The sequence below is a fragment of the Desmodus rotundus genome, chromosome 7 (assembly GCF_022682495.2).
Source record: "Desmodus rotundus isolate HL8 chromosome 7, HLdesRot8A.1, whole genome shotgun sequence".
Lineage (NCBI taxonomy): Eukaryota > Metazoa > Chordata > Mammalia > Chiroptera > Phyllostomidae > Desmodus > Desmodus rotundus.
In genome coordinates, this window is record NC_071393.1 from 63,259,312 (window position 1) to 63,281,363 (window position 22,052).

Below are 22,052 nucleotides of genomic sequence, written 5' to 3' on the forward strand. Positions count from 1 at the left end.
TATTAGAAACTGTGAAAGTCCCCATTCCACTAGATTTTGTGGCATTCTTTCCTGGAAGCAGGGTGGAGTCATTTTTTTTCCTATCTCAGCTAACACTAAATAAGAGCTGCAAGCAGTGAAGCTATTACCTCCTCCTGGAGAGCTTGTTTCCACTATACTCTTCACAGTTCAGGATTATAATGAACCTCTTTTCCATTCTTTTTTTTTTTTACGATTTTTTTAAAATTTATTTTTACAGAGGGGATGGGAAGGAGAAAGAGAGGGAGAGAAAACATCAAAGTGTGCTTGTCTCTTGTGCACCCCGCACTGGGGACCCAGCCCACAATCCAAGCATGTGCCCTTACTGGGAATGGAATCTGAGATCCTCCGGTTCGCAGGCCCGTGCTCAATCCACTGAGCTACACCAGCCGGTGCCCATTATTCTTTATTTTTCTATTTCCAACCCCCACAGGTGGGTCTTCTCCTCCTTTCAGAAACTTGAAGATGATGACCTTACAACCTTCTCTCTAGCATCCTCAAATGATCCAGACATAAATATTTTAGTGCATTCGCCAGTGTCTTTCTGGTTGCATGAAAGTATCTGCACAACCAATTCCTCATTTATAAAGCTGTACGATCTGTAACGCTCTACTAGCTAATGAACTCTCCCGGAACAGTTGACATGGAGAAAAAGAGACGATTATGAAGAGAAATATTTTAACCCATCTTCTCCGTGATCTTTGGAGGCTGAGTGCTAATATTAAATTGAAGAGGGAGGGGACGAGCGAGGATGGGAGAGGAATGGACGGAGTGAAGGCGGAGCTAGCTCAGCATATAAAACCACAGTCGAAAAGGGAAGCACGTTTCGCTGTGCCAGAGCCATTATCTGAAAACCGAGAGAGATGGCGCGGTCTGTGCCGTGAGCACGGAGATTGGAAGAGAGAAAACAAGGACAGGACAAGCGAGACAGAAAAGGACATCTGGGAAAATCGGAAGGCAGAAGACGGGGAAAGGAAAAGAAACCCACACCAGGTGGAAACAAGATCCAGAGCAAACCGGTCGGATCTACAGTTGTTTTTCTGCAAAAGAGGGGCTGGAGGATTGCCTTTCCCCACTTCAGTTAATGAAAAGTTCTTTTATCCTCCTAAAAGAAAAGGCTGAGGGGCGGTAAAATCTGTTTTCTTAGGGGGAGAGCCGAGGGAAATCCAGACTCTCCCTTTTTGAAGCGTCTGAAATAAGCGGCTGCCTGAACACTGCAGAACCCTCTTGTTTTCTGAAGATCTACATCCTTCCAGGAAAATTCCAGCCGGAGTAGCCGGTACAGTTATATTTTCGTATTTAAATATCTGTGTCTCTTTTTCCCCCCTCCCGTTAACAACATTTACCTGGTTTGTAAGCACGAGTGACAAGAAAGTGTCAATACAGAGTAGGAATATTTTCAGTTTTCTCTTTTACCTGCCTGTGTGTTTTTTAAGAGAGTAGGAGTGGTCCTTATTTCGGGAGAAGACATTTTAATTTGAAAGGCTCGCTCTGTAAATATATTCACACCCATTCGCATTTAGAAAGATATCTTTCGGAGGTTGAAATTCTACTAAGATGGAAAAAGGAACCAGGCACCGAAACTACACAGAGAAGAACCACCCAGGTGGGAGCGAGTCAGAGACTGGGCCCCGAGAGGGAGAGGGCGGAGTAGCCCTGAAGAAGGAGATTGGATTGGTCAGTGCTTGCGGTATCATCGTAGGTGAGTGCAATTCTTCCTTTCCCCCTCTTGGTGGTCCTTCTGTGGAAACTTAACCCCTCTAAAGTACTGTTTTTGCTTCCTATTCCCTTAGAAAATGATTGTCAGTCACCTGTACTGTAGTGCTGCAGCCTACCTGCTGCTGATCAAGTGTTGTTTAAACCAAGCTGAACAGTTTTGTCCAGTGTTCATAGAATGGTCAAATAGGGATCACACACTTCGATGGCTGAAGGTCAGCATTGCCTGGGAGCTTGTTAAAAAAAAATACAGGTCTCCAGGCTCCCCACTTAAAGGTTCTGATTCAGTAGGCTTAAGGGGGGGCTAGGGAACGTCAAGTTTTAACAAGCTGTCATGCAGCCATCTCCTTGCAGACTCTAGACTAGCTTTTGAGACATGTTTAGTAGATATTTGTTGTTTTTATGTTATATAAAACTATGGGCCTAGGGGATGTGTAATAATAAAAATAGCTACAACGGCCATAATAATACCTTGCCTTTCTATCGCTTTTCCACCTTAGGCAGCACTTAGTAAAATAAATGTGGCAGGGCTCTTACTCCCATTTCACAGATGAGAAAACACATGGAAGAAGAGACAGATTGTGCCTTTCCGTAAATGTTAAGTTTGCACTTTCTCAAGTTGCCTGGTGAAGTCCCCCTGTCTCTTAACCCTGTGAGGTTCTCAAAGTAACTAGAATGTGGAGTCAAGTAAGAACTACTGGCATCCTGGCTGGTGTGGCTCAGTGGATTGAGCACTGGCCTGCAAATCAAAGGGTTTCCAGTTTGATTCCCAGTGAGGGCTGATACCTGGGTTGCAGGCCAGGTCCCTAGTAGGGGGTGTGTGAGAGGTAACCACACATCAATGTTTCTCTCCCTCTCCTTCTCCTTCTTCTCTCTCTCTCAAAATAAAAATCTAAAAAATATTGTTTTAAATAATTAATTTAAAAAAAAAGAACTGATGCCTAAAATGTGTCCTGGCTAAGAGGCTTTAAAACTGGGGAGCTGGGTGTCCCTAAGGGTGCCGGTGCAGGCTACTCCAACCCCTAACTGTACTCCATTCAGCAGGGGGGCCCTAATATGGCTTCATCTCTAGAAAACGCTTCCTCCTCCTTAATGGCACATTACTGTCCTCACTTCAGAGGGAGGGAGTTTCTTCTGCTGTCTTTGGCAGAGGGCTTAACCTTCTCCCCATGGAAAGGGGTGCAGGTCAGAGAGGTTAGATATGCTTCTGCGTCATTTCTCCAGAGTTCTTTTTGAAGGCTTATCGTTTCTCAGTACCCTCGAACCAGTTTCTCTGGACGACCTGATGGTCCATGTGGTAGCGCAGAGACATTTTTGGCACCTGTACAATAGTGACACTGGAGAACACCCTTGAAATCAAATAAAATCAGTACAGTATTCAGATAATCCTCTTCACCTCTACACCCAGACTTCAGTGATAATGTTATCTGCACCCTGTTTTAAAAATAGAATCCCATTTTATTTAATTCTCTGATTCTGGGAGGTTTTCTGGACATCTACAGTTATAGGAAAAGTAATGTTATTTTAAAAACTATAGTCCTGAGCTGAATCTCTCATTGCCCTTTCTTTGCCTCTCCTTCATCCCAAGTGGTCTAAAAAATGAGATCAGCAAAGTACTCAATATGTACAGCACATGCCAATTTAAGATCTATAAATAGCCCAGTGCCTGTTACCTCTTTCACCAGTTTGACTGATAGGATTAAGCATTTTCCTCCCTTTGGAAAGGTTCTGATTCATACACAGATGTGCACACTCACACGCACATAAGCATAAGAGAGAACATTGAAAATGCATGCTGTGATTGAGTGTGTAAGAGATGAAGGAAGGCAAAGTTAGGTGAATGGTGGAAAACATAAAAAGATAGAGGTTCTCACCCCGAACTAGATTAAGAAGCATCTTAATGGATGTGAAAAAAGATAGAGTAGAGAAGATGACTTGAGGAGATTTTATAGGCAAAAGGGCAATAACTAAACTGTTATTTCCTTGAGCAAAAAGATGTGTCTTACACATCCCCAAGTCTTTATTGCTTAGCAGAGTGCCTGACATGGAATAATTACTCAAGTGATTGTTGAATTTAATTGACTCTTGGACAAAAGTCCTAAGACAGTAATAATAAGTGTTTATCTGAGAGGCTACTGGGAGCCTGGTTTGAAAATCTTTAAGCTAGGAATAATTTCATCAACCTGCACAATTAGATTGTTCCATTTTTCTTTCTTTAACTCCACCTTTTCCGTAAGCTAAACAAGCTATTGCTCTCCATATACTTGGCTAAGGAAACCTGTTGGCAACAGATGAACTTAGATTCCTCCATAAATGTGAAATCTACATAAAATGTAAAGAACATGTGAGGGAGCAACAAAATCCATTTATTAATTATACCAAAGCTACTAGCTATCATTATGAAACACTTATTATACACCAAGCACTCATCCAATTATATAACATACACTATCTTATTTATCCCTCACAATAACTGCATGTGGTAGACACTTATTAACCCTTCCTCCAGATATGGAAATAGAGGCTCTGAAGGATAAACAACATGGTGAAGGTCACACAGCTGAAAAGTATGGAAGCCAAGATTCAAACTCAGAGCTTGTCTGAACCCTGAATCAAGCTCTTAAGAATTATTCTCTCCTATTTCTGTTTTTATGTCCTGAAAGGGGTATTTTCCTTTAGACCCTGGAAGGATGTCCTTATTCATTTTTACAGATGAAGCAGTTAGTGTTTGTTGTATTCCCAGGGAGGACATGTCCCAGACTAAAGGGGAGTTGGGCTATCAGCTGGGGTGGAAGAAGGTAGTATTCCTGGTACAACTGCAGGAAGACTTGAGGCGGAAGCCTGAGGCCTGTCAGCTCAGCTACTACAGGATCTGGCCAGCACGGAACACACTCCCATTAACATTCCCGCATGCAAACCATTCCTCTATGGACTAGCAGTCTTCCCAGCCATGGAAGAGAGGCCCAGAGTTCCTGGCCATTTAGGTCACTTAATATCAGTTATGTACTTAGGTACATAGAATCTGGGTCTGAAGGCACCAGGCCCACTGCAGAGCCTAAAGAAAAATATTCATACTATGTCAGACCATTTTGTTTTTACCATAGTTCGTGTTCCTGGGGGAACTTGATCTATTTCCTACAGAGCAATAGCAGATGCAGGTCTAGCTACTAGACTACTCTCTCCCAACTAAAAAGATATTTTCAGAAAACATCTTTTTAGAAAAACAGTACTTGCTAAGCTCTAAATGCCATTTCCTGCACTATAAACTCCTTACATATATTACCTTATTTAATTCTGATCACAACCCCATGGAAGTAGATATTGTAACTATCTCTATTTTAAATATGGGGAAATTGTCCTGGCTGGTGTGGCTCAGTGGATTGAGCGCCGTCCTGTGAACCAAAGAGTCACTGGTTCGATTCCCAGTCAGGATACTTGCCTGGATTGCGGGCCAGGTCCCTGGTGGGGGGCATATGAGAGGCAACCACACGTTGATGTTTCTCTCCCTCTCTTTCTCCTTCCCTTCTCCTCTGTCTAAAAATAAATAAAATCTTTAAAAGTAAATAAATAAATATGGGGAAGTTAAATCACAGAGCTGGTAATTTGCCCAACGTTTACACACTTGATTACTCAGATGGTCTGATTCCACGGCCAAAGGTCTTAGCCATTCCCCATTTCCCCATTTCTAATTGGTAACCAAGAGAGAAGGGAAGGAGACTGGTGTGTATTATGTGGTGGAGGAGTGGGCAATGGAGGACGATAATGTGGGCATTGGAGTCTGGAAAGACCATGAATGTCTGATACTGAAAATTTGGGGGAAAACCTTTTTTTAAGGCTATTTGTCAATAAGTTTGGCTATAATTTAACCATATGAAATGGCACTGGTCTAGTTTGGAAAATTTTCAAGCCCAAAACATTTTCACATCCATGTATTTTACACCACTTTAGAGTATTTTACATTTTAGTCTCTAATATGATATATTACCTTCTTTTTAAAAATATATTTATTGACTATGCTATTACAGTTGTCCCATTTCCCGCCCCCTCACTCCACTCCAAACTGCCCACCCCCTCCCTCCCACATTCCCCCCCTATAGTTCATGTCCATGGGTCATACTTATAAGTTCTTTGGCTTCTACATTTCCTGTACTATTCTTACCCTCCCCCTGTCTATTTTCTGCTTACCATTTATGCTGCTTATTCTCTGTACCTTTCCCTCCTCTCTCCCCCTCCCACTTCCCTGTTGATAACCCTCCCTGTGATCTCCATTTCTGTGGTTCTGTTCCTGTTCTAGTTGTTTGCTTAGTTTGCTTTTGTTTTTGTTTTAGGTGTGGTTGTTAATAAATGTGAGTTTGCTGTCATTTTTACTGTTCCTATTTTTAATCTTCTTTTTCTTAGATAAATCCCTTTAACATTTCATAGAATAAGGGCTTGGTGATGATGAGCTCCTTGAACTTGACCTTATCTGAGAAGCACTTTATCTGCCCTTCCATTCTAAATGATAGCTTTGCTGGATACAGTAATCTTGGATGTAGGTCCTTGGCTTTCATGACTTCAAATACTTCTTTCTGGCCCTTTCTGGCCCCTTCTTGCCTGTAAGGTCTCTTTTGAGAAATCAGCTGACAGTCTTATGGGAACTCCTTTGTATGTAACTGTGTCCTTTTCTCTTGCTGTTTTTAAGATTCTCTCCTTCTAGACTCCCAGCCTCACAGAAGAGGTTGTTGGAGAGACCCACAGGGGCCTAGAGTGTGCACAGGCCCACTTACTCGGGAACCAGCACCAGAGGGGCCCAGTTTGATTGTGGGTAGCGGAGTGAAAGATTGAAATCCGGAGGAGAGTGAGGCGGGCGCCATTGCTCCCACTCGGCCCCTCCCCCACGTACAGCATCACAGCGCAGCGACCAGCATTACCCCGCCCCGGTGAACACCTAAGGCTCCGCCCCTTAAAGTAACAGACGCGCCAAGACAAAAAAAAAAAAAAAAAAAAATGGCCCAAATGACAGAACACTTCAAAGCTCCAGAAAAAATACAACTAAGCGACGAAGAGATAGCCAACCTATCGGATGCACAGTTCAAAGCACTGGTTATCAATATGCTCACAGACTTGGTTGAATCTATTCGAAAAACAGATGAAAAAATGAAGCCTATGCTAAGAGAAACGAAGGAAAATGTACAGGGAACCAATAGTGATGAGAAGGAAACTGGGACTCAAATCAGTGGTGTGGACCAGAAGGAAGAAACAAACATCCAAGCAGAAAAGAATGAAGAAACAAGAACTTGGAAAAATGAGGAGAGGCTTAGGAACCTCCCGGACGCCTTGAAACGTTCCCACATCCGAATTATAGGGGTGCCAGAAGGAGAAGAGGAAGAACAAAAAATTGAAAACTTATTTGAACAAATAATGAAGGAGAACTTCCCTAATCTGGCAAAGGAAATAGACTTCCGGGAAGTCCAGGAAGCTCAGAGAGTCCCAAAGAAGCTGGACCCAAGGAGGAACACACCAAGGCACATCATAATTACATTACCCAAGATTAAACGCAAGGACCTACATCCAAGATTACTGTATCCAGCAAAGCTATCACTTAGAATGGAAGGGAAGATAAAGTGCTTCTCAGATAAGGTCAAGTTAAAGAAGCTCATCATCACCAAGCCCTTATTATATGAAATGTTAAAGGGAGTTACCTAAGAAAAAGAAGATCAAAAATTGGAACAGTAAAAATAACAGCAAACTCACAGTTATTAATGGCCACACATAAAACAAAAATGAGAGCAAACTAGGCAAACAACTAGAACATGAGGGTTGTCATTAAGGGAGTGGGAGGGGGAGAGAGGGGGAAAGGTACAGAGAATAAGTAGCATAGATGATAGGTGGAAAATAGACAGGGGGAGGGTAAAAATAGTGTAGGAAATGTAGAAGCCAAAGAACTTATAAGTATGACCTATGGACATGAACTATAGAGGGGGAATGTGGGAGGGACGGGGGTGGGCAGGATGGAGTGGAGTGGGGGGGGAAATGGGACAACTGTAATAGCATAATCAATAAATATATTAAAAAAAAAAAAAGATTCTCTCCTTCTCTTTAATCTTGGCCAATGTAATTACGATGTGCCTTGGTGTGTTCCTTCTTGGGTCCAGCTTCTTTGGGACTCCCTGAGCTTCCTGGACTTCCTGGAAGTCTATTTCCTTTGCCAGATTAGGGAAGTTCTCCTTCATTATTTGTTCAAATAAGTTTTCAATCTTTTGTTCTTCGTCTTCTCCTTCTGGTACCCCTATAATTTGGACGTTGGAACGTTTCAAGATGTCCTGGAGGTTCCTAAGCCTCTCCTCATTTTTTTGAATCTTGTTTCTTCATTCTTTTCTGGTTGGATGTTTCTTTCTTCCTTCTGGTGCACACCGTTGATTTGAGTCCCAGTTTCCTTCCCATCACTATTGGTTCCCTGTATATTTTCCTTTGTTTCTCTTAGCATAGCCTTCATTTTTTCATCTAATTTGTGACCAAATTCAACCAATTCTGTGAGCTTCCTGATTACCAGTGTTTTGAACTGTGCATCTGATAGGTTGGCTATCTCTTCTTTGCTTAGTTGTATTTTTTCTGGAGCTTTGATCTGTTCTTTCATTTGGGCTATTTTTTTTTTTTTTTTGTCTTGGTGCGCCTGTTACTTAAAGGGGCGGAGCCTTAGGTGGTCACCAGGGCAGGGTAATGCTGGTGTCTGTGACACTATATGTGGGGGAGAGGCCAAGAGAGAGCAATGGTGCTTTCTCCACTCTCTGCCGGATTTCAGTCACTCCCTCCACTGCCCACAATCAAACTGGGCCCTCTGGTGTTGATTCCCAAGTGGGTGGGCTTGTGCATGCTCTAGGCCCTTGTGGGTCTCTCCAATGGACTCTCCTGTGAGGCTGGGAGTTTCTCCTGCTTCCGCCTCAACCCCCACAGGTATTTTCAGTCAGAGGTGTGAGGCTTTATTTCCCCTTGCTGGAGTCCTGGGTAGTGTGGTCTTCTTTGCTCCCCCTCCGTTCCTCCTGGTTTATCTATGTGCGAATGTGGGGGCCGCAGGGTCTTCCAGCCACCACCTTGTGGGGTCTGCTAGCTGTAGCCTGGCCTGCCCCGTTCCACAATCCACTACCTCGCTGGGTCCGCCAGCCGCCGCCTTGCCGCGGGGTCCTCTCCGCCCCCGCTGCCAGTCTTTGCCCCTCCTACCGGTCTGGATGAATGTGTCTTCTTTATCTCCTTGGTTGTCAGACTTCCATACAGTTCGATTTTCTGTCAGTTCTGGTTGTTTTTTGTTTTTAAATTGTTGTTGTCCTTCTTTTGGTTGTGCAAGGAGGCACAGTGTGTCTACCTATGCCTCCGTCTTGGCCAGAAGCTGATATATTAGCTTTCTAATCCCCAAAATGTCCCCATTTTGGGAGGGGATTAGCTTTCTAATCCCCCAAATGTCCACTGGATGTTAACCAGGGGGATGGAGTGTGAAAACTGCTTCTTGAGTTTGTAGTTCAATTATTATTTTTTAATGCATAGAGAGATTAGGATTTGATTTATTCAGGATAAAAACATGTTTAAAACTCTCATTGTCCTTAAAGAAAACTCTGAGACAGAAACCAACTAGGAGCCTTGTCAAAACAGTTATGTCTTGGTGAATAGAGAAAGGCTATACTCAGCAGCGTAATAATAGTAATAAGTAACTACCACTTACTGAGCACTGTTGTGCGTCAGATACGTAGTACTCGATCAGTATTTTATGAATATTCTTACCTAATCCCATGAAATAAGTAGTGTTATAAAAAGGAAGGGTTTGATTAAATAATAATTGGGCAATGGCAGAGCCAGGATTTTCACCCAGGTCACTGATTTCTGAGACCACTGGGCTCAATCCAAATGCTCCACAGCATGGAGCTCGGGGTGACTGGGACCAGGGATCCTGTTGCATGCTACCTGCCTCCAGCAACCAGGGAACTCAAGGATCAATCTGGCTGAGGCGGCTACTGACAGGGCTACAGTATGTTCTCTCAAAGAGCAGTTATTCAGGTCAGTGACTACCAGGAGATGATTAGGGTTGGGGAAAGAAAATAGGAATGAAGCAGGCAAAAAACTGTGTCTAAGAAACAGACCCAAATAGCCCATTATATTTAGAAAAACAGAAATACCCATACCCAGATTAGACAGACTTCTCTGAGAGGCATAGTATAGTAATATACTATATACCATATAGTATATTACTTTTCTGAATTAGCTGCTTGAAGCAGCAGGCAGGCATAGGGCAGACTAGTTGGCTGCTCAGGTTGCTTGGCTACCAAGGTTTTCTGCTTTCCTCTGAGGGTTAATCCAGCAGCATGGCTGCCTGCAAAGAAATGCCTCTGGAATTTCTGTTGTTGTTCTTATTGTTTTGTCCTTGTTATTGTTTGGGGTGGTGAGGGGATGTTGAAAAGAAAAAAAGGAGCCATGAGCTTTTTATATATAATCTCAAGAATATATCTGAACTACCAAAAACAATAACAATTCAGGAGCCCAGGGGACTAGGAGCTGTTCCATTCCAATTTTTAATTCCCAGCTGGCTGAGCATACATAGCAAGAAGAACCATACCTTGCTCTCCTCCCAGAATTTACCTACAGACGAGTCACCCCAGCCCCTAATCCCATCTCTCTGAAGATCTGGAAATGGCAAATTACAGGCTGTTCCCTGGCACAGAGGTGGGGGCTCTTGGTCATAGGATTCAAGATCTGTCCATAGTTCACATTCGACAAACCCTTATTGCACATTATATGCTAGACCCTGTGCTGAGCACTATGAATTTTATTTCTAAGAAGCAAAATTATCCCTCAAATTTATTTTAAGCTGCTTTATTTATAGAAGAAATACAGTGTGAGCCAAAAAGCTTTATCAATTACATTTCATCCCTCATCCTTTGTCACAGTCACAAGTCTTCCCATTGGATTACTCTCTGCTTTAAATATTCTCAGCATTAGCAGTGGCTTCCAGGGAGAGGGTTTCACAATATATCTTAGGGTGTTCAGGGCAGCCTCACACTGAGCTGCATGTCATGAAAGGAGATTGCCCAGAGATAGTACCATTGCTGCAGCATTATCACTGTACTTTCCTTAGTTATGTAAAGATTTTAAAAGTGCCTGTTTGTACATCTTTGAAATGCATGAATGCTTTAGCTGCTTCTTTAGAGTACAGTTCTGCATAGGGTGTTTAGTAAGCAACTTGATATAGGCAAATCGGGTTGCCTTAGGGAAAAGGAGGCATTTGTTAAGTGAGCCCTGATGCTGGAAGTAGAAAGTATGTAAATTTTTCTATGACTTGTGTTAGTGTGGTGTGGAAAGGGGGCAACCATCCACAACACAGCAGAGGAGGAAGGGCTTTGGAGATAGTATTGGTTTATAAACTGCTTCCCTATTTACAAACTTTTGACCTAGAACAAATTAATTATCAGTTTACTTACCTGTAAAATGGAAGTTTCTTGTGGAGTATTAAAATAAAGCTGGTGTCCTATGGTATACATTCAATAAATGTGGGGTTTTTTTCTCCTTAAGCTCATCCTTCCACCACCTCCACTTTACCCCAACCCAAATACAGACACTCTCTAATTCTGGTCCACAAATTTTAATTAGACTGACCAGGTGATGAAAAGTGGCCAGTTCAGCCCAAGTCTGACCTGCTTATCAACCAACCAGTGCTTTTCCTTTTCTTTCTGTTGATTTGAGTCAACTTCCTCATCAGCATCTGTTTTGTGCTTCTCCTTGTCCAGTAAGCTTTTTTGGAACAGCCCATACCAAACACCTTTTCCATTCCTTTTAAAAAAAAATTCTTTTTAATTCACACTCTTCTCTTTATTTTTTTAATTGTTGTTCCATTACAGTTGTCCTCATTTTTTCCCCATTACTCTCCCCCACCCTACCCATCCCCACCGCCCACCTTCAATCCTCCCCCACCCCATTGTCTTTGTCCATGGGTCCTTTATGCATGTTCCTTGACTTGACCCATCCCCTTCTTACCCCATTATCACCCTCCCCTCTCTGGTTACTGTCAAGTTGTTCTTTATTTCCATGTCTCTGGTTCTATTTTGCTCGCTTGTTTGTTTTGTTGATTAGATTCCACTTATAGGTAAGATCATATAGTATTTGTCTTTCACTGCCTGGCTTTTTTCACTTAGCATAATGCTCTCCAGTTCCATCCATGATGTCATGAAGGGTAGGAGTTCCTTCTTTATTCTTTCTGTGTAGTATTCCATTGTGGAAATGTACCACAGTTTTTTGATCCACTCATTTACTGATGGACACTTAGGCAGTTTCTAGCACTTGACTATTGTAAAATGTGCTGCTATGAACTTAAGGGTGCATAGGTTCTTTTGAATTGGTATTTCAGGATTCTTAGGATATAATCCCAGCAGTGGAATTGCCAGGTCAAAAGGCAGTTCCATTTTTAGTTTTCTGAGGAAATTCCATACTGTTTTCCATAGTGGCTGCACCTTTTCCATTCCTATTACAATGTCTTGTCATATGTTGCAGTAGCGCTCAGGCGACTTACAATGTTGTCAGCTCTGTGTCCATGCACATGTCTTCACTTCTCCACACGATTCCTTGATGGCAGGGACTGAGTCCTACTCATTTTCACATCCCCACACATTTAGCCTGGCATGTGGTAATGCTTAAAAAATATATGTTGAATAATAGCAGTCAGTCAAAAACAAATCATCCACTTGGGATGTTTCCCAACAATATGAATATACTTAATGTTACTGAACTGCACACTTAAAATGATTAAGATGGTAAATATAATGTTACTGTTTTTCTCGCAGTAAAAAAATATTTTAGGGGGGAGATGGGTGGATGGAGGTGGAAGAGGGTATAGGAAGGATAAATGGTGATGGGGGAAATTAAGTGTTAAACATTTTAGCTTAAAAATGAGTTATTCTCATGAACAATATATTTTTGTGCCTGACTTAAAAATTAAACACCCACATCATCGAAATTCAAATTTGAAGAGGACTTTAGGGATTATACAGATGATGACATTGAGGCATGAAGGTGGAGCAGGTTTTCTCAACCTTGGTACTGTTACCTTTTGGGCCAGATACTTCTTTGTCACGAGGGGCTGTCCTGTGTAGTTAGGGTGTTCACCAGCATCCCTCGTCTCTACCTACTAGATTCCAGTAGTGACAACCAAAAGTGCCTCCAGATATTGCCAACTGTCCGCTGGGGGTTGGAGGGTGGCACAGAATTGCCCCTGGATGAGAACCACTGAGGTAGACAAAGCCTTTCACTGTTGGTGCCTGGTTCCCCAATCAGACAGGGAGACGCTGGAGGCCAGATACCAACTTTTAATGGGCATATCTAAGGGCTCAGCACTCTTAGTCCCTCAGGCCAGGATGCCTGCATCTTTCAGTGGCTGGTGGGTGGTGGTTGGCTCCCACTATTTTATTAAAAGTCCATGTGTGAACAAGTGCTTCCTAGTTACCATTTAAAGCAGGCATGTACAGAGTGGGTGCTCAATAAATATTCTTCGAGATGCAATTACCTGTTGGCCGCCCACCTGCAGCATTTAAAAATTATACCTAGACAAGTAGACAAATGACTCAGAATAATTTATGATCCTGGCTCTACGTTCCTTTTTTTTTTTAAAGATTTTATTTATTTATTTTTAGAGATGGGAAGGGAGAGAGAAAGAGGGGAAGAGAAACATCAATGTGGGAGAGAAACATCAATTAGTTGCCTCTCGCATGACCCCCAACAGGGGACCTGGCCCACAACCCAGGCATGTGCCCTGACCAAGAATCAAACCCATGACCTTGGGGTTTATGGACAGTGCTCAACCCACTGCCACAACGGTCAGGGCTACACTGTTATTCTGGAGCCAAGCTTCAGATTCTTCTAGGGATGGTCTCTATTCCTATTGCTATAAATCTTAGCAGTTCCTTTTATGTGCCAGCATTTCCCAGAATATAAAGTACTTCCACACATATGTGATCTTTGATCCTCACAACAACTCTCTGAGATAGGCAGGGCAGGAGTGATTATTACCATTCATGAGATGAAGGAAGGGACCCTCAGAAAAATTCAGGACACATGGCTTGTGAATGGCAAAGCAAGGATTTAATGGCTCCTCCAACTCTAAGTTGAGTACCCTTTCAGTTTTCAATAAGAAATCCTAGCTAGACAGCAGAGTCCTGCAGCACATTCCACATCTGTGTTCTGTGGGAGATAACAGCTCCCAGGGCCCGTGTCAGAGTCTTGACCTGCTCTCCCTCTAAGGTAACTATTTCTACAGTCCTGATGGGAAAGTGTAATACAGGGTGAGAGGCGTGGTGAGCTTCCTGGCTGTGAGGATCAAAGCCCAGCCTTAACCCACTAGACCCTGCTTCCACACTGTTCCCCCACTCCTGAAAATCCTGAAGTCTTCCCAACCACTTTATGGGAGAGGCACAAAGAAGGTTCACCTCAGCTTTCTCTGGACACTGTGGAAATGGACAGAACCTTCAGGCCCTAGGAGGAGCTCTAGCTAGACTTTGAGACCAGCATGAATTTGTAAGGATGGCCAAGGCCTTTTGGATCTGAGGGTCCGTTAGGCATTAGAAGCCTGTAATTCCATGTCCTAGGAAATTCTTTGATGGCTACAGCATTCCACTGTAGACAGGTCTGGATGTGAGTAAAGCCTTTAATAAGAGTCACATGGGTATTGGCCCACAGGTGGGGAAATTTGTGGTAATTCATGGCAAAAGTAGATATTCTCAGTTCCAGCAATTTTTCTAGTGAAGACTTGCCCACTGATACAAATTGGCCCTTTTTTAATGGAGTGGTTTGCCTGGCTTTTCTTTGACAGAACAAGCCAAGCTGCGCCTCAGTGCCCAGGTATCCTAGGACTCATTTTTCACTAAAGATCTGTGTGATGAGGTGATTATTTTATTAATTGTAGTGGATAAAAGAGAAGGTTGAAAAACCAATCTCCAGCACCTTGGCTATACCAGATGGGTGGGCATCTCATTCTTGAATGGCTTTACATAGACAATGAGTCTAAGGGTAAAACAATGGAGAAAAAAAGTCCCACCCTGGCTGGTGTGGCTCAGTTGGTTGGGAATTATCCTGCACACTGAAAGGTCACATGCAGGTTTGATTACTGGTCAGGACACATGCCTGGGTTGCCGGTTTGGTCCCTGGTCAGGAGCCTATGAGGGGCAATCACATCGGTTTCTCTCCCTCTTTTTCTCCCTCCATTCCCTCTCTCAAATCAATAAGCATGTCCTCAGGTGAGAATAAAAAGAAAAAAATCCCACCTTAATAAACTTATTTCCAACCTTCAACCTTTCATCAAGAAAGTTGCAGAGCCTAGGTGGAAGCCCTTTCCAGGTTTTCCTTTTTCAAAGCCACTCCAGGGAAGATTCATTTAGACAGTGTCCAACTTTCAAAGCCCTGCAGCCAAAGTGTGTGTTGTGCAACTTCTAGAGGAGAGGCAATGTAGGGTAGTTGAGGAAATCCTGGGCCGGGAGCCAAAGGCCTTTGCCTCTCATCCAGGCTTTGCTATATACACATTATGTGATTTAAATTGTATCCTCACCTCTCTGAACCTCAGTCTTCACAAAGGTAAATAAGAATGATAATACCTGACCTATGGACCTAAGAAAGTAGTTATGAGAATCAAATAAGGTAATAGCTGTGAATGTTTTGTAAATCAACGTTGAGGGTGGTGTTGCAATAGAAGGAAAGAATCAGATCTGTGTTCCAATTTTTGAATAAGCATTCTCTGTGAGCCGTTCTCATCGCCTATAGAGTGGAGCATGTAAAACTGGCTATTTTCAGGGAAAAGCTTGAAGCTGTAACACTAGATTTATGTTCTAATCCAGTTGCTACTAACTCACTCTATGATTTAGACAAATAGCTACCTCTCTCAGTTTCTTCATTCACAAAATAAGGATAATGATACCGCCCTAATTTTCCCCATTTGGAAAATGGGAATTGTAGTTGCCCTACTTACCTTCTTCGCTACAAATTGGAGATCATAAGATTAGATAGTCTACTCTTCTCAGCAGGGGAACAACTGGGTTGCTTTACTCATATACACTTGACATATTTCACAGAATTTGGAGGCTCTAAAGAAGCAAGTACACTAAATTACTCTGTAGAGATAAGTTCTAGATTGATGTCAGACATCTTTCAGTTGGTAAACATTTTATGGAATGTCTACTACATGACATTTCACATGTGAGGGGAAGCAATATAGTTCTTATTCTCATGGAGCTTGCAGTGTAGTGGAGGAGATAAGTATTAATCAAGTAATCACACTAAAAATTGATATAGAGGGTGTTACTTTTGGGTAATGTTCTTTCAGCTCCAGAACATAGCTGTGCTGTGAGTGACATTACTGCCCCTACAGAAGCTCCAGAGGCCACTAAGGGGGAGGAAGTGTTACATTATTCTTGTTTACTAGGTAGCAGCTTCCTAGAATCAGTGAGAGGTACATTCCTTTCCTTCCTGTTCCCTTATTTCCCTAAAATAAGTCAATTTTAGCTTTTATCTGATTTTAACTCAGTCAAAATTAATATTGTTGGAGGAGAGAACCCAATTTTTATAAAATGAAGATTCCTGTCTCATTGCTAACCTATTGCAGCTCTCACCATCATTCCAGCAGCTCCGTGGAAAGACATGTTATCCAAGAATACTGTAAGACGAGGCAAGAAGTGGTCAGACTTTGCAGTGGGCTGTTGGTGTTGCACATCCCACCTTCCAGTGTTTCCTCCACCTGGCATGAGGGAAGGAACATGCAGTCTAGAAATGTCCGAGTGTAAGCCAAAGAACAGAAGTGCTTATCCATTCCCATTGCAAAATTCGTTTTCCAAGAATCCTTAGTGGAACTTTAACATTCTTTATTCTTGAGAAGAAGGAATCTTCTAAATATTCTTTTCACACTTCCCCCTTGCGACAGCCATTCTTGTCTCTAAGAAATGTCTAGTTGTTCCCGAACCTCCTTTTCAGCACCTAAAAGACCAAACTCAAACCTTGTTTTCCTCCTGTATTGATTGATATTTTTAAACCTCTTGAGCTAGTTTTTTAACCCTAGTTGTATTACTCTCTTCTTGGCTGGCTTTGAAATGCCCTACAGGTCACTCTTCTGATACATACCTGCTAGGCAAGGAATTTACTATCACCTTTCAGCAATGGTAATCAATTTTCAGAAGCACATTTAGTTTGGCCCTTGAAGGGTCATTTGACAGGGTGCCCATGTGTTGAGTCCTAGGATACTAGTGCCTTCTAGTCTCCACTACCCTAACATTCAGGCAAAGCACATATGGGGACTGTGTAGACCCCTTCCCTCTTCCGTTACTTATCTCTCACTGCAATTTTTTAGTTTGAAAAGGGGCTGCTTATTTTGCACCCCAGAGGAATAGGACATTATTGTTTTTTACTGTAAATATTCTCTCCTCTTTCCCTTCGGCTGAAATAACTGGATGCATGGACTGGAATTAGAAATTAAATTTTGATTTAGAAGTGAGTTTCAGGATTGGATTGAGGTTGAGTTATGGCTAAGGTCTGAAAGACTGTTTTGGGAAGCTAAGCGTAAAATCCTGTACTCTGCATCTCATTCAGTCCAGCACCAGTTCCAAACCTCTAAAGAGAAATGTTGGGAATTTGACATGTCCTCAGAACAGTCAAACCCAGCTGGCCTTATTTTTTTTTAAAATATATTTATTGATTATGCTATTACAGTTGTCCCATTTCCCCCCCCACTCCACTCCATCCTGCCCCCCCTCCCTCCCCCATTCCCCCCCCCATAGTTCATGTCCATGGGTCATACTTATAAGTTCGTTGGCTTCTACATTTCCTACACTATTTTTACCCTCCCCTGTCTATTTTCCACCTATCATCTATGCTACTTATTCTCTGTACCTTTACCCCCCCTCCCCCTCCCTCTCCCTTATTGACAACCCTCATGTTCTAGTTGTTTGCCTAGTTTGCTCTCGTTTTTGTTTTATGTGTGGCCGTTAATAACTGTGAGTTTGCTGTCATTTTTACTGTTCCTATTTTTGATCTTCTTTTTCTTAGGTAACTCCCTTTAACATTTCATATAATAAGGGCTTGGTGATGATGAGCTTCTTTAACTTGACCTTATCTGAGAAGCACTTTATCTTCCCTTCCATTCTAAATGATAGCTTTGCTGGATACAGTAATCTTGGATGTAGGTCCTTGCGTTTAATCTTGGGTAATGTAATTATGATGTGCCTTGGTGTGTTCCTCCTTGGGTCCAGCTTCTTTGGGACTCTCTGAGCTTCCTGGACTTCCCGGAAGTCTATTTCCTTTGCCAGATCGGGGAAGTTCTCCATTATTTGTTCAAATAAGTTTTCAATTTTTTGTTCTTCCTCTTCTCCTTCTGGCACCCCTGTAATTTGGATGTTGGAACGTTTCAAGGTGTCCTGGAGGTTCCTGAGCCTCTCCTCATTTTTCCGAGTTCTTGTTTCTTCATTCTTTTCTGGTTGGATGTTTGTTTCTTCCTTCTGGTCCATACCATCGATTTGAGTCCCAGTTTCCTTCGCATCACTATTGGTTCCCTGTACATTTTCCTTTGTTTCTCTTAGCATAGGCTTCATTTTTTCATCTGTTTTTTGAACAGATTCAACCAAGTCTGTGAGCATATTGATAACCAGTGTTTTGAACTGTGCGTCCGATAGGTTGGCTATCTCTTCGTCGCTTAGTTGTATTTTTTCTGGAGCTTTGAAGTGTTCTGTCATTTGGGCCATTTTTTTTTGTTTGTTTGTTTGTCTTGGTGCGTCTGTTACTTTAAGGGGCGGAGCCTTAGGTGTTCACCGGGGAGGGGTAATGCTGGTCGCTGCGCTGTGATGCTGTACGTGGGGGAGGGGCCGAGTGGGAGCAATGGCGCCCGCCTCACTCTCCTCCGGATTTCAATCTTTCACTCCGCTACCCACAATCAAACTGGGCCACTCTGGTGCTGGTTCCCGAGTAAGTGGGCCTGTGCACACTCTAGGCCCCTGTGGGTCTCTCCAACAACCTCTCCTGTGAGGCTGGGAGTCTCTCCTGCTGCCGCCCCAACCCCCAGGGGCGCTTTCAATCAGAGGTTTGAGGCTTCATTTCCCCGAGCTGGAGCCCTGGGTTACGGGGTCTGCTTCGCTGCCCGCCGTTCCTCTGGTTTATCTGTGGGTGAATGTGGTGCCGCAGGGTGCTACCCGCCACTCTGCCTGCCCCGCTCTCCACTACTCTGAGTCCGGCCCTCTGGGTTTATCTGTGCAAATGTGGGGCCGCAGGGTCTGCTAGTGCTCAGATTGCCTGTGCCATTTGTCCCACACTCCGCCAGTCTCAGTCCCGCCACAGCCACGCGAGTCCTCTCCACCCCGGTGCTCGTCTCCGCCCCTCCTACCAGTCTGGATGCATGTTTATTTTTCTATTTCCTCAGTGTCGGTCCCCCTTGCTGTTCGATTCTCTGTCAGTTCTGGTTGTGCGAGGAGGCGCAGTGTGTCTACCTACGCCGCCATCTTGGTTCCTCCCCCAGCTGGCCTTATAATACACCATCTAGCTCTGCATTCTACCTGGATCCATCTAGCTTCTGCTTCCTCCTTCAGGCATTTGATGGTGCAGCTGGGGTGGGGCTTGAAGAGAGCTTTCAAAGTACCTGTCCAACGGACACTAATCCCACCTAGCATCACAAGAAGTAGTCAAAGGAAAGCTTGGGAAGGAGTTTGTCAGTTGCTTCCCCCACACTCCTGCTCCTCCACTGCCCAATATACACATCGAATTAGCCAACCATTTGGTCCTTGGTGCTGGCCTCACCTCCCAAGAGAAACCCAGCCACTTACATAGAGAGGCAGAAGAGGATTAGTGGAAAGAGCTCTGGATGAGGCATTAGGAGATTGACCTCTAGATCCAACTTTATCCATCAGTAGCTGTGGAATTTGGAGAAAGCCACTTAACCCGTCTTAGGTCCTTAGTTTGTAAAATAGAGAAATACCTACTTTTGCTCCTCTTCCTGAATTTCACAAGGTTGTCATAAGGGTCACATGAAACAGTGGAGGAGAACGACCTTTGGAGGAATATAGCGCTGACGCTTTACATGGATTGCATACCTATAAATCACTTCTAAATGACTAGGACTTTTTTTATTTTTCATAAATGTTTATGAGGGTTATATGAGCCCTTCAACATTATGAAATGTTCTCTTTTTTTTCTTTTTTTATTTCATTTATTTACTTTTAGAGAGAGGAGAAGGGAAGGAGAAAGCGAGGAAGAGAAACATCAGTGTGGAAGAGATATATCCATCAGTTGCCTCTTATATGCCCCCAACTGGGGACTTGGCCCACAACCCAGGCATGTTCCCTGACTGGAATCAAACCAGCAACCTTTCGGTTCATAGGCCAGTACTCAATACACTGAACCACACCAGCCAGGGCACAACTAGGACTTTTATAGGGTTGCTTCCTATTTCTCACCAAGGCTGGGGCTGCCATGTCTAGGATAGAGACCAGCCTCCAGGAATGCTATCCTCACCCATGAGTCTAAAAAAAACCCAGTTATGGGGTGTTACCAGAATCTGACCCTTTGGCTTACTTTTGAAGCTAACTGGCAGCTGGTCTCTGAGAACAGCCCACTTTTCAAGCCCTGCCATTTCCAGCCAGTCTTAAGACTTTTGTCACCTTGGGTGGACCATGTGCAGCCCAGTCAGAGGGTCCTGAGGTTCAGTACCTGCACCAGCACTTATTACTGTGTGGACTTGGGCAATGCACTTGTGGTATCTCTGAGACTCAGTTTCCTCCTCTGTAACATGGGAGAAATGATCTCTGACTCCATAGGCTTAACCTAAGGATTAAAGAAGACATGTAGAGTACCTGACCACATTCCTAGTCTCTAAGTGCCTGTTATCTGCCCCTTTTTCCCTGCTCCTAAAGAGAAGGATTGCTAGACATACCTGCCTACAGATGATTCATACAACCCAAAGGTATTTTAGAAACAGATCAGAGATGAGACCACCCCTGCAAATGCTGGTCCTGCCACCTTTGCTGATGCTAATGTCTCCCTGGAACTTTTGGTGCCTCATGTAGGAAACATCATTGGCTCTGGAATCTTCGTCTCACCAAAGGGTGTGCTGGAGAATGCCGGCTCCGTGGGCCTCGCTCTTATCATCTGGATCGTGACGGGTCTCATTACAGCTGTGGGAGCCCTTTGCTATGCTGAACTTGGGGTGACCATCCCCAAATCTGGCGGTGACTACTCCTACGTCAAGGACATCTTTGGAGGGCTAGCTGGGTAAGAGGCTCTGCAGAGACCTTAGTGGTCTAGGAAGCCAAGGCCGGGGTTTTCCAATGTGCCAAGGAGAGCTAGAGAATGGAGTTTCTCTTTTTGCCTCCACGTCATGCTTGCTAGTGAAGTCTTGTGTCCCTTTGATGCTCCTGAGAGTGACAGAGGAACCAGGTTATAGTTTGCATGTCTGTTGACCTTAGTGGGCAAGAGTCTGTGAGGGAGAGCAAATATGATAACTCTGACTGGAGACTTCAAGGGAAAGCACATCACAAAACAAAACCCTTTTATCATGACAAATGAGAGTGACCACCTAAAAGACAGAGGTACTCTCTTCTCACATTTCCAAGGATAATAGCCTCCCTCAAAAGCAAGGCTCTGATCTTGAATTTCCTCAGCTTCTGCAGCCCTGCTACTAAAGAACTCATCCTTCACCCAAGGGGCACAAGGGTGTGGAGGACACTTCTCCCACAACACACGCTCAATGATGCCCGTGGCAGTTGCTTAAGTAGTCGCACCCTTAGCATGTCCTGGCTGTCAAAATGCTGAGGTTGCAACTTTTATTTTCCACCACTGGGTGCTGGGGGCCAGAACAGTAGAGAAGAGATAACGAAAGGAGAGGGAAGAGTGAAAGAATGCCAAGACATGCGTTAGTACTAGTTGAAACTTAGCTCTTCATCATTAAACCATTTTATTGTCATTGCAGAGGGCTGAGTGTCTCTTTTCAGGGGGTACTAGGCTCCTCAACATCTTGAAAATAAAAGGAAACACATCTCTGTAGCTCACCTGTCCCTCCTAATGCTGCCCCATGACTTGCTCAGGCTTCCCCTGGTGACTTTTGAATCCCTGCCATGCCTTCAGTGGGGGCCGGTGTCTCCATTGCTGTCTTGGGTCAAGTCCTGTCCTGTTCTCCCCTCAGGTTCCTGAGGCTATGGATTGCTGTGCTAGTGATCTACCCCACCAACCAGGCCGTCATCGCCCTCACCTTCTCCAACTACGTGCTACAGCCACTCTTCCCCACCTGCTTCCCCCCAGAGTACGGCCTCCGACTCCTGGCTGCCATCTGCCTATGTAAGTGCCATCTG

At 43.7% G+C, this 22,052-nt stretch overlaps 1 protein-coding gene across 3 annotated transcripts in view; it reads left to right on the forward strand.

Annotated features, from left to right (window-relative positions):
- Positions 1 to 832: 832 nt before the first annotated feature.
- The window catches only part of SLC7A8 (solute carrier family 7 member 8), a 51,842-nt gene continuing 30,622 nt past the window's right edge, over positions 833 to 22,052 (forward strand). For all 3 annotated transcript variants that reach the window (XM_024556854.4, XM_045192280.2, XM_024556860.3), the window contains exons 1-3: positions 833 to 1,720; positions 20,772 to 20,976; positions 21,887 to 22,038. In XM_024556854.4, coding sequence (XP_024412622.1) covers positions 1,576 to 1,720; positions 20,772 to 20,976; positions 21,887 to 22,038 — 502 coding nt within the window. In that variant the 5' untranslated portion in view covers positions 833 to 1,575. The remainder of the gene's footprint in view (positions 1,721 to 20,771; positions 20,977 to 21,886; positions 22,039 to 22,052) is intronic.